Source organism: Oncorhynchus nerka, unplaced genomic scaffold (assembly GCF_034236695.1).
Source record: "Oncorhynchus nerka isolate Pitt River unplaced genomic scaffold, Oner_Uvic_2.0 unplaced_scaffold_718, whole genome shotgun sequence".
Taxonomy (NCBI): Eukaryota; Metazoa; Chordata; class Actinopteri; order Salmoniformes; family Salmonidae; genus Oncorhynchus; species Oncorhynchus nerka.
The window spans coordinates 9073-22256 of NW_027040465.1; the positions used below are offsets into that span (position 1 = coordinate 9073).

The 13184-nt window shown below is 45.3% G+C and overlaps 1 protein-coding gene across 1 annotated transcript; it reads left to right on the forward strand.

Moving 5' to 3' along the window:
- Window positions 1-11: 11 nt before the first annotated feature.
- Window positions 12-12978, forward strand: LOC135571164 (replication factor C subunit 1-like; the record flags this gene model as incomplete). Its single annotated transcript, XM_065016954.1, has 3 exons — window positions 12-75; window positions 2138-2320; window positions 12630-12978. Coding segments are annotated over 3 exons (349 nt in total), but the record flags the coding sequence as incomplete, so codon positions are not given.
- Between the last annotated feature and the right edge of the window lie 206 nt (window positions 12979-13184).

Genomic DNA, 13184 nt, shown 5'->3' on the forward strand with positions numbered 1-13184 from the left:
CGCTAAACTAGACCCCAAGGTCAGAGAGGATGGGGAGGGGGGCAGCCTGACCCCTACGCTAAACTAGACCCCAAGGTCAGAGAGGAGAAGATGGGGCAGCCTGACCCCTCACGCTAAATCCAGACCCCAGGAGAGAGGGACGGGGAGGGGTGGGGATTGACCCCTGTGATTTAATAATGGTGTCAAACTGATTGTAATAATGGTGTTATTGTTAATCTAATCTGTGATTGTAATAATGGTGTTAATCTAATCTGTGATTGTAATAATGGTGTTATTGTTAATCTAATCTGTGATTGTAATAATGGTGTTATTGGTAATCTAATCTGTGATTGTAATAATGGTGTTATTGTTAATCTAATCTGTGATTTAATAATGGTGTTATTGGTAATCTAATCTGTGATTGTAATAATGGTGTTATTGGTAATCTAATCTGTGATTGTAATAATGGTGTCAAACTGATTGTAATAATGGTGTTATTGGTAATCTAATCTGTGATTGTAATAATGGTGTTAATCTAATCTGTGATTGTAATAATGGTGTTAATCTGATCTGTGATTGTAATAATGGTGTTAATCTAATCTGTGATTGTAATAATGGTGTTAATCTAATCTGTGATTGTAATAATGGTGTTAATCTAATCTGTGATTGTAATAATGGTGTTAATCTAATCTGTGATTGTAATAATGGTGTTAATCTGATTGTAATAATGGTGTTAATCTAATCTGTGATTGTAATAATGGTGTTAATCTAATCTGTGATTGTAATAATGGTGTTATTGTTAATCTAATCTGTGATTGTAATAATGGTGTTAATCTGATCTGTGATTGTAATAATGGTGTTAATCTAATCTGTGATTGTAATAATGGTGTTAATCTGATCTGTGATTGTAATAAGGGTGTTAATCTGATTGTAATAATGGTGTTAATCTAATCTGTGATTGTAATAATGGTGTTATTGTTAATCTAATCTGTGATTGTAATAATGGTGTTAATCTGATTGTAATAATGGTGTTAATCTGATCTGTGATTGTAATAATGGTGTTAATCTGATCTGTGATTGTAATAATGGTGTTAATCTGATCTGTGATTGTAATAAGGGTGTTAATCTGATTGTAATAATGGTGTTAATCTAATCTGTGATTGTAATAATGGTGTTATTGTTAATCTAATCTGTGATTGTAATAATGGTGTTATTGTTAATCTAATCTGTGATTGTAATAATGGTGTTATTGTTAATCTGATCTGTGATTGTAATAATGGTGTTAATCTGATCTGTGATTGTAATAATGGTGTTATTGTTAATCTGATCTGTGATTGTAATAATGGTGTTAATCTAATCTGTGATTGTAATAATGGTGTTAATCTGATCTGTGATTGTAATAATGGTGTTATTGTTAATCTAATCTGTGATTTAATAATGGTGTTAATCTAATCTGTGATTGTAATAATGGTGTTAATGTTAATCTAATCTGTGATTGTAATAATGGTGTTATTGTTAATCTAATCTGTGATTGTAATAATGGTGTTATTGTTAATCTAATCTGTGATTGTAATAATGGTGTTAATCTGATCTGTGATTGTAATAATGGTGTTAATCTGATCTGTGATTGTAATAATGGTGTTATTGTTAATCTGATCTGTGATTGTAATAATGGTGTTAATCTAATCTGTGATTGTAATAATGGTGTTAATCTAATCTGTGATTGTAATAATGGTGTTAATCTGATCTGTGATTGTAATAATGGTGTTAATCTAATCTGTGATTGTAATAATGGTGTTAATCTGATTGTAATAATGGTGTTAATCTAATCTGTGATTGTAATAATGGTGTTAATCTGATTGTAATAATGGTGGTAATCTGATCTGTGATTGTAATAATGGTGTTAATCTGATTGTAATAATGGTGTTAATCTGATCTGTGATTGTAATAAATGGTGTTAATCTGATTGTAATAATGGTGTTAATCTGATTGTAATAATGGTGTTAATCTAATCTGTGATTGTAATAATGGTGTTAATCTGATTGTAATAATGGTGTTAATCTAATCTGATTGTAATAATGGTGTTAATCTGATTGTAATAATGGTGTTAATCTGATCTGTGATTGTAATAAATGGTGTTAATCTGATCTGTGCCCAGGTGAAATCAGCGTTCACGAGGGCCTATAACCGGGAGACCCACCTGACACCGTACTCCCTCCAACCAATCAAGAAGGGCCGTCGTGGCGGGGGGGTGGAGGCAGAACCGGGAGGAGAAGGGCAAGAGGAACAGCCTGAGGAAGAGGAGGAGGAGGAGGGTGTTGCAGCTGACGCCATGATCAAAGTAAGGAGGAAACACACTTCTCGACGGCCTCCCTCCTCTCCCTCTCTCTCTCTCCCCCCCACTTTTCTGAAATAATTTACCATTTTTATTTGTTTCAATTTATTGGAGAAGAAATTATGAATTATTGATCGGCTGCCATCTTCTGGTGGTTATAGACGGTCTACTGGTGGCATCGATATGAGTCAGAAACATTAATGATCGGCTGCCATCTTCTCTGGTGGTTATAGACGGTCTACTGGTGGCATCGATATGAGTCAGAAACATTAATGATCGGCTGCCATCTTCTCTGGTGGTTATAGACGGTCTACTGGTGGCATCGATATGAGTCACAAACATTATTGATCGGCTGCCGTCTTCTCTGGTGGTTATAGACGGTCTACTGGTGGCATCGATATGAGTCAGAAACATTATTGATCGGCTGCCGTCTTCTCTAGTGGTTATAGACAGTCTACTGGTGGCATCGATATGAGTCAGAAACATTATTGATCGGCTGCCATCTTCTCTGGTGGTTATAGACGGTCTACTGGTGGCATCGATATGAGTCACAAACATTATTGATCGGTCGGCTGCCATCTTCTCTGGTGGTTATAGACGGTCTACTGGTGGCATCGATATGAGTCAGAAACATTAATGATCGGCTGCCATCTTCTCTGGTGGTTATAGACGGTCTACTGGTGGCATCGATATGAGTCACAAACATTATTGATCGGCTGCCATCTTCTCTGGTCGTTATAGACGGTCTACTGGTGGCATCGATATGAGTCAGAAACATTATTGATCGGTCGGCTGCCATCTTCTCTAGTGGTTATAGACGGTCTACTGGTGGCATCGATATGAGTCACAAACATTATTGATCGATCGGCTGCCATCTTCTCTGGTGGTTATAGACGGTCTACTGGTGGCATCGATATGAGTCACAAACATTATTGATCGGTCGGCTGCCATCTTCTCTGGTGGTTATAGACGGTCTACTGGTGGCATCGATATGAGTCAGAAACATTATTGATCGGTCGGCTGCCATCTTCTCTGGTGGTTATAGACGGTCTACTGGTGGCATCGATATGAGTCACAAACATTATTGATCGGCTGCCATCTTCTCTGGTGGTTATAGACGGTCTACTGGTGGCATCGATATGAGTCACAAACATTATTGATCGGCTGCCATCTTCTCTGGTGGTTATAGACGGTCTACTGGTGGCATCGATATGAGTCACAAACATTATTGATCGGCTGCCGTCTTCTCTAGTGGTTATAGACAGTCTACTGGTGGCATCGATATGAGTCAGAAACATTATTGATCGGCTGCCATCTTCTCTGGTGGTTATAGACGGTCTACTGGTGGCATCGATATGAGTCACAAACATTATTGATCAGCTGCCGTCTTCTCTAAAGACAGTCTACTGGTGGCATCGATATGAGTCAGAAACATTATTGATCGGCTGCCATCTTCTCTGGTGGTTATAGACGGTCTACTGGTGGCATCGATATGAGTCAGAAACATTATTGATCGGCTGCCATCTTCTCTGGTGGTTATAGACAGTCTACTGGTGGCATCGATATGAGTCACAAACATTATTGATCGGTCGGCTGCCATCTTCTCTGGTGGTTATAGACGGTCTACTGGTGGCATCGATATGAGTCACAAACATTATTGATCGGCTGCCATCTTCTCTGGTGGTTATAGACAGTCTACTGGTGACATCGATATGAGTCAGAAACATTATTGATCGCTGCCATCTTCTCTGGTGGTTATAGACGGTCTACTGGTGGCATCGATATGAGTCAGAAACATTATTGATCGGCTGCCATCTTCTCTGGTGGTTATAGACGGTCTACTGGTGGCATCGATATGAGTCACAAACATTATTGATCGGCTGCCATCTTCTCTGGTGGTTATAGACGGTCTACTGGTGGCATCGATATGAGTCAGAAACATTATTGATCGGTCGGCTGCCATCTTCTCTGGTGGTTATAGACGGTCTACTGGTGGCATCAATATGAGTCACAAACATTATTGATCAGCTGCCATCTTCTCTGGTGGTTATAGACGGTCTACTGGTGGCATCGATATGAGTCACAAACATTATTGATCAGCTGCCATCTTCTCTGGTGGTTATAGACAGTCTACTGGTGGCATCGATATGAGTCACAAACATTATTGATCGGTCGGCTGCCATCTTCTCTGGTGGTTATAGACGGTCTACTGGTGGCATCGATATGAGTCAGAAACATTATTGATCGGCTGCCATCTTCTCTGGTGGTTATAGACGGTCTACTGGTGGCATCGATATGAGTCACAAACATTATTGATCAGCTGCCATCTTCTCTGGTGGTTATAGACAGTCTACTGGTGGCATCGATATGAGTCACAAACATTATTGATCAGCTGCCATCTTCTCTGGTGGTTATAGACAGTCTACTGGTGGCATCGATATGAGTCAGAAACATTATTGATCGGCGGCTGCCATCTTCTCTGGTGGTTATAGACGGTCTACTGGTGGCATCAATATGAGTCACAAACATTATTGATCAGCTGCCATCTTCTCTGGTGGTTATAGACAGTCTACTGGTGGCATCGATATGAGTCACAAACATTATTGATCGGTCGGCTGCCATCTTCTCTGGTGGTTATAGACGGTCTACTGGTGGCATCGATATGAGTCACAAACATTATTGATCAGCTGCCATCTTCTCTGGTGGTTATAGACGGTCTACTGGTGGCATCGATATGAGTCACAAACATTATTGATCGGTCGGCTGCCATCTTCTCTGGTGGTTATAGACGGTCTACTGGTGGCATCGATATGAGTCACAAACATTATTGATCGGTCGGCTGCCATCTTCTCTGGTGGTTATAGACGGTCTACTGGTGGCATCGATATGAGTCACAAACATTATTGATCAGCTGCCATCTTCTCTGGTGGTTATAGACAGTCTACTGGTGGCATCGATATGAGTCAGAAACATTATTGATCGGCTGCCATCTTCTCTGGTGGTTATAGACGGTCTACTGGTGGCATCAATATGAGTCACAAACATTATTGATCAGCTGCCATCTTCTCTGGTGGTTATAGACAGTCTACTGGTGGCATCGATATGAGTCAGAAACATTATTGATCGGTCGGCTGCCATCTTCTCTGGTGGTTATAGACGGTCTACTGGTGGCATCGATATGAGTCAGAAACATTATTGATCGGCTGCCATCTTCTCTGGTGGTTATAGACGGTCTACTGGTGGCATCGATATGAGTCAGAAACATTATTGATCGGCTGCCATCTTCTCTGGTGGTTATAGACGGTCTACTGGTGGCATCAATATGAGTCACAAACATTATTGATCAGCTGCCATCTTCTCTGGTGGTTATAGACGGTCTACTGGTGGCATCGATATGAGTCACAAACATTATTGATCAGCTGCCATCTTCTCTGGTGGTTATAGACAGTCTACTGGTGGCATCGATATGAGTCACAAACATTATTGATCGGTCGGCTGCCATCTTCTCTAGTGGTTATAGACGGTCTACTGGTGGCATCGATATGAGTCACAAACATTATTGATCGGTCGGCTGCCATCTTCTCTAGTGGTTATAGACGGTCTACTGGTGGCATCGATATGAGTCACAAACATTCGTTCAAAATTTACTACAACGTGTAAATAGGATCATTTTGGTTATAAAGTCTAGTCTCGTCCAAAACCCGAGTTTGGTTAAGTGACTGTCGTGACTTGAGTTTTTTTAATTTCTTTATTTTACCTTTATTTAACCAGGTAGGCCAGTTGAGAACAAGTTCTCATTTACAACTGCGACCCTGACCAAGATAAAGCAAAGCGGTTCGACACAAAAACAACAACACAGAGTTACACATGGAGTAAACAACGACACAGAGTTACAGTCAATAATACAGTAGAACAAAGAAAACAAATGTTACAAATCAAATCTAAGTTTATTTGGAGTAAAACAAAAACATGGTTAGCAATAATGTTAATGAAAACAAATGTCAAATCAAATGCTAATCTTATATACAGTGAGGGCAAATGAGGTCAAATAATGCTTGGAGTTAAGGCAATAAATAGGCCATGGTGGCGAAGTAATTACAATATAGCAATTAAATTAAATAACAAGATGGGGATGAGAGATAGATAGATAGCTAGATGGGCTGTATACAGTGACAAGGTCGGGGCCAAGCTATGCAGTGATCTGTGAGCTGCTCTTGACAGCTGGTGAGGGAGATCTGAGTCTCCGGCTTCAGTGATTTTTGCAGTTCGTTCAGTCAGTGGCAGCAGAGAACTGGAAGGAAAGGCGAACAAAGGAGGAAGTTGGCTTTGGGGAGTGACCAGTGAGATATACCTGTTTGAGCGCGTGCTACGGGTGTGTGCTGCTATGGTGACCAGCGAGCTGAGATAGGGCGGGGCTTTACCTAGCAGAGACTTGATTAGTGACTTGACTTGTTTAGATTAGCACTGTGTTGTCTGGGGAAAAGACTGGGGCGGGTTTGCTTTGCATGCTATGCTAGCATAGTTTAACAAAAGGTCAGGGCCAAGGTATGCTAGCTAGCTGCTGTCAGCTTGGCTAAACACAAGGTCAGGGACAAGCTATGCTAGCTAGCTGCTGTCAGCTTGGCTAAACACAAGGTCAGGGACAAGCTATGCTAGCTAGCTGCTGTCAGCTTGGCTAAACACAAGGTCAGGGACAAGCTATGCTAGCTAGCTGCTGTCAGCTTGGCTAAACACAAGGTCAGGGACAAGCTTTGCTAGCTAGCTGCTGTCAGCTTGGCTAAACACAAGGTCAGGGACAAGCTATGCTAGCTAGCTGCTGTCAGCTTGGCTAAACACAAGGTCAGGGACAAGCTATGCTAGCTAGCTGCTGTCAGCTTGGCTAAACACAAGGTCAGGGACAAGCTATGCTAGCTAGCTGCTGTCAGCTTGGCTAAACACAAGGTCAGGGACAAGCTATGCTAGCTAGCTGCTGTCAAACACAAGGTCAGGGACAAGCTGGCTAAACACAAGGTCAGGGACAAGCTATGCTAGCTAGCTGCTGTCAGCTTGGCTAAACACAAGGTCAGGGACAAGCTATGCTAGCTAGCTGCTATCAGCTTGGCTAAACACAAGGTCAGGGACAAGCTATGCTAGCTAGCTGCTGTCAGCTTGGCTAAACACAAGGTCAGGGACAAGCTATGCTAGGTAGTTGCTGTCAGCTTGGCTAAACACAAGGCCAGGGACAAGCTATGCTAGCTAGCTGCTGTCAGCTTGGCTAAACACAAGGTCAGGACCAAGCTATGCTAGCTAGCTGCTCTCAGCTTGGCTAAACACAAGGTCAGGGCTGGCTTGACTTTTTCTATTCACCCCTTCCTCTCTACTTCATGTTATCCCTTGTTTGTTGTGATTGGACGAACAAAGACACACACACATCAAACCACACCCCATAGACGATTCTCGTTTCTTTGCCTTCAGTCACGGCCACTAGCATTTCAAATCAAATGTATTTATATAGCCCTTCGTACATCAGCTGATATCTCAAAGTGCTGTACAGAAACCCAGCCTAAAACCCCAAACAGCAAGTAATGCAGGTGTAGAAGCACGGTGACTAGGAAAAACTCCCTAGAAAGGCCAGAACCTAGGAAGAAACCTAGAGAGGAACCAGGCTATGAGGAGTGGCCAGTCCTCTTCTGGCTGTGCCGGGTGGGGATTATAACAGAACATGGCCAAGATGTTCAAATGTTCATAAATGACCAGCATGGTCCAATAATAATAAGGCAGAACAGTTGAAACTGGAGCAGCAGCACGGCCAGGTGGACTGGGGACAGCAAGGAGTCATCCTGTCAGGTAGTCCTGAGGCATGGTCCTAGGGCTCAGGTCCTCCGAGAGAGAGAGAGAGAAAAAGAAAGAGAGATTAGAGAGAGCACACTTAAATTCACACAGGACATCGAATAAGACAGGAGAAGTACTCCAGATATAACAAACTGACCCTAGCCCCCCGATCAGAGGCAGTAGGGATGTCAGCTTGGCTAAGAGATGACCGGGGATGTTCTCTGTTTAGTGAGTCCACCAGATCAGAGGCAGTAGGGATGTCAGCTTGGCTAAGAGATGACCGGGGATGTTCTCTGTTTAGTGAGTCCTCCAGATCAGAGGCAGTAGGGATGACCGGGGATGTTCTCTGTTTAGTGAGTCCTCCCAGATCAGAGGCAGTAGGGATGTCAGCTTGGCTAAGAGGACCGATGTTCTCTGTTTAGTGAGTCCTCCAGATCAGAGGCAGTAGGGATGACCAGGGATGTTCTCTGTTTAGTGAGTCTCAGAGGCAGTAGGGATGACCAGGGATGTTCTCTGTTTAGTGAGTCCTCCAGATCAGAGGCAGTAGGGATGTCAGCTTGGCTAAGAGATGTTCTCTGTTTAGTGAGTCCTCCAGATCAGAGGCAGTAGGGATGACCAGGGATGTTCTCTGTTTAGTGAGTCCACCAGATCAGAGGCAGTAGGGATGTCAGCTTGGCTAAGAGATGACCGGGGATGTTCTCTGTTTAGTGAGTCCACCAGATCAGAGGCAGTAGGGATGACCAGGGATGTTCTCTGTTTAGTGAGTCCACCAGATCAGAGGCAGTAGGGATGTCAGCTTGGCTAAGAGATGACCGGGGATGTTCTCTGTTTAGTGAGTCCTCCAGATCAGAGGCAGTAGGGATGACCAGGGATGTTCTCTGTTTAGTGAGTCCTCCAGATCAGAGGCAGTAGGGATGACCAGGGATGTTCTCTGTTTAGTGAGTCCTCCAGATCAGAGGCAGTAGGGATGACCAGGGATGTTCTCTGTTTAGTGAGTCCTCCAGATCAGAGGCAGTAGGGAGGACCAGGGATGTTCTCTGTTTAGTGAGTCCTCCAGATCAGAGGCAGTAGGGATGTCAGCTTGGCTAAGAGATGACCGGGGATGTTCTCTGTTTAGTGAGTCCACCAGATCAGAGGCAGTAGGGATGTCAGCTTGGCTAAGAGATGACCGGGGATGTTCTCTGTTTAGTGAGTCCTCCAGATCAGAGGCAGTAGGGATGACCAGAATTGTTCTCTGTTTAGTGAGTCCTCCAGATCAGAGGCAGTAGGGATGACCAGGGATGTTCTCTGTTTAGTGAGTCCTCCAGATCAGAGGCAGTAGGGATGTCAGCTTGGCTAAGAGATGACCGGGGATGTTCTCTGTTTAGTGAGTCCACCAGATCAGAGGCAGTAGGGATGTCAGCTTGGCTAAGAGATGACCGGGGATGTTCTCTGTTTAGTGAGTCCACCAGATCAGAGGCAGTAGGGATGACCAGGGATGTTCTCTGTTTAGTGAGTCCACCAGATCAGAGGCAGTAGGGATGTCAGCTTGGCTAAGAGATGACCGGGGATGTTCTCTGTTTAGTGAGTCCTCCAGATCAGAGTCAGTAGGGATGACCAGGGATGTTCTCTGTTTAGTGAGTCCTCCAGATCAGAGGCAGTAGGGAAGACCAGGGACGTTCTTTGTTTAGTGAGTCCTCCAGATCAGAGGCAGTAGGGATGTCAGCTTGGCTAAGAGATGACCGGGGATGTTCTCTGTTTAGTGAGTCCACCAGATCAGAGGCAGTAGGGATGTCAGCTTGGCTAAGAGATGACCGGGGATGTTCTCTGTTTAGTGAGTCCACCAGATCAGAGGCAGTAGGGATGTCAGCTTGGCTAAGAGATGACCGGGGATGTTCTCTGTTTAGTGAGTCCACCAGATCAGAGGCAGTAGGGATGACCAGGGATGTTCTCTGTTTAGTGAGTCCACCAGATCAGAGGCAGTAGGGATGTCAGCTTGGCTAAGAGATGACCGGGGATGTTCTCTGTTTAGTGAGTCCTCCAGATCAGAGTCAGTAGGGATGACCAGGGATGTTCTCTGTTTAGTGAGTCCTCAGATCAGAGGCAGTAGGGAAGACCAGGGATTCTTTGTTTAGTGAGTCCTCCAGATCAGAGGCAGTAGGGATGTCAGCTTGGCTAAGAGATGACCGGGGATGTTCTCTGTTTAGTGAGTCCACCAGATCAGAGGCAGTAGGGATGTCAGCTTGGCTAAGAGATGACCGGGGATGTTCTCTGTTTAGTGAGTCCACCAGATCAGAGGCAGTAGGGATGTCAGCTTGGCTAAGAGATGACCGGGAATGTATTCTGTTTAGTGAGTCCACCAGATCAGAGGCAGTAGGGATGTCAGCTTGGCTAAGAGATGACCGGGGATGTTCTCTGTTTAGTGAGTCCACCAGATCAGAGGCAGTAGGGATGTCAGCTTGGCTAAGAGATGACCGGGGATGTTCTCTCGATAAGAACATACGTTGGTTCTGGCAGCTCTGTGACGATGCGGGTGCGTTTTGCTGGCGTGGTTTAAGTCCACTTCAAGCCTTTTAGAGGGCAAGGAAAACGCCAGGAAATACCCAGCCATTCTGAGTGATCATCTTCAACCTATAGGGAATCATTTCAGGACCCCCTATCCCACAGGACACCAGTGGTCTCTTCCAGGATAACACCCCCCATCCCACAGGACACCAGTGGTCTCTTCCAGGATAACACCCCCATCCCACAGGACACCAGTGGTCTCTTCCAGGATAACACCCCCCATCCCACAGGACACCAGTGGTCTCTTCCAGGATAACACCCCCCATCCCACAGGACACCAGTGGTCTCTTCCAGGATAACACCCCCCATCCCACAGGACACCAGTGGTCTCTTCCATGATAACAACGCCCCCCCCCATCCCACAGGACATCAGTGGTCTCTTCCAGGATAACACACCCCATCCCACAGGACACTAGTGGTCTCTTCCAGGATAACACCCCCATCCCACAGGACACCAGTGGTCTCTTCCAGGATAACAACCCCCATCCCACAGGACACCAGTGGTCTCTTCCAGGATAACACCCCCATCCCACAGGACACCAGTGGTCTCTTCCAGGATAACACCCCCATCCCACAGGACACCAGTGGTCTCTTCCATGATAACAACGCCCCCCCCCATCCCACAGGACATCAGTGGTCTCTTCCAGGATAACACACCCCATCCCACAGGACACTAGTGGTCTCTTCCAGGATAACACCCCCATCCCACAGGACACCAGTGGTCTCTTCCAGGATAACAACCCCCATCCCACAGGACACCAGTGGTCTCTTCCAGGATAACACCCCCATCCCACAGGACACCAGTGGTCTCTTCCAGGATAACAACCCCCCCTCCCACAGGACACCAGTGGTCTCTTCCAGGATAACAACCTCCCTACCCCCATCCCACAGGACACCAGTGGTCTCTGAATGGTGTTTGAGGAAGGTGTAAACCGGGGCCCTGGCCAGTCACCAGATCTCCACCCAACTGAATACTTCTGGGAGATTCTGGAGCTGAGCCTGAGGTGGCGTCTTCACCAAAACGTCCCTCCAGTAGAGTTCCAGACCCTTCTGGTGGAAGAACGAGGTCACATCCCTCCAGTAGAGTTCCAGACCCTTCTGGTGGAAGAACGAGGTCACATCCCTCCAGTAGAGTTCCAGACCCTTGTAGAATCCATGTCGACCCTTGGTGCATTGAAGCTGTTCTGGCTGCTGGTGACCCAACACCTTATTAACACACTATACGTTGGGGGTTTCCTTTATCTTGGTGTTTACATTACGTTGGGGGGTTTCCTTTATCTTGGAGTTTACATTATGTTGGGGGTTTCCTTTATCTTGGTGTTTACATTACGTTTGGGGTTTCCTTTATCTTGGTGTTTACATTATGTTGGTGTTTCCTTCATCTTGGTGTTTCCTTTATCTTGGGGTTTCCTTTATCTTGGGGTTTCCTTTATGTTGGGGTTTCCTTTATCTTGGGGTTTCCTTTATCTTGGGGTTTCCTTTATCTTGGTGTTTACATTGTTGGAGTTTCCTTTATTTTGGCAGTTACATGTACATACTGTATAGTGTGTACACACACACACACACACACACACACACACAAACCTGTGTGTATGCACACATTCTCGTTCAGAAAGATGGACAATCCATTCCTTGGCCTGAATATAGCGCTGGTGATTTTTGAAATCGGGTAATAACTTTACTTTTCTCTCTTTCTCATCCTCTCCCTCCCTCCTATCTCCCCCATTTCTCCCTCCTATCTCCCCCATTTCTCCTCCCATCTCCCCCATTTCTTCCTCCCATCTCCCCCATTTCTTCCTCCCCTCTCCCCCATTTCTTCCTCCCCTCTCCCCCATTTCTTCCTCCCCTCTCCCCCTCTCCTCCCCTGTTTCTCCTCCCTTCCCTTTCCTCCCTGTTTCTCCTCCCCTCTCCTCTCTGTTTCTCCCTCTCCCTGTTTCTCCCTCCACTCTCCCCTCCACAGTTGAAGAAGGCCAAACCCTCCAAGGAGCCCAAGAAGGAGAAGACAACAGCCGGGGATACTGGGAAGGGAAAGGGCAAAGGCAAGGGCAAAGCCAGGAAGTGACCCCTAACCTCTCAGACAACAAAAAAGCGAACTGTACAACACCTCTTCTCTGACGTTCTGAAGAACAAACCCCTAAACGGTTTGACCACCACCTACCTGGTCTTATCACCGTGGCGACCGGAGACAGAACCCTGGCTCTCTTCTTGGACCCCTTTAAACTTAGGATGTGCATCCCAAAGGGGACCCTATTCCCTATATAGTGCACTACTTTAGACCAGAGTCCCATAGGGCCCTAGGTATAAAGTAGTGCACTTTTGACCAGAGTCCCATAGGGCCCTGGGTATAAAGTAGTGCACTTCTTTTGACCAGAGTCCCATAGGGCCCTGGGTATAAAGTAGTGCACTACTTTTGACCAGAGTCCCATAGGGCCCTGGGTATAAAGTAGTGCACTACTTTTGACCAGAGTCCCATAGGGCCCTGGGTATAAAGTAGTGCACTACTTTTGACCAGAGT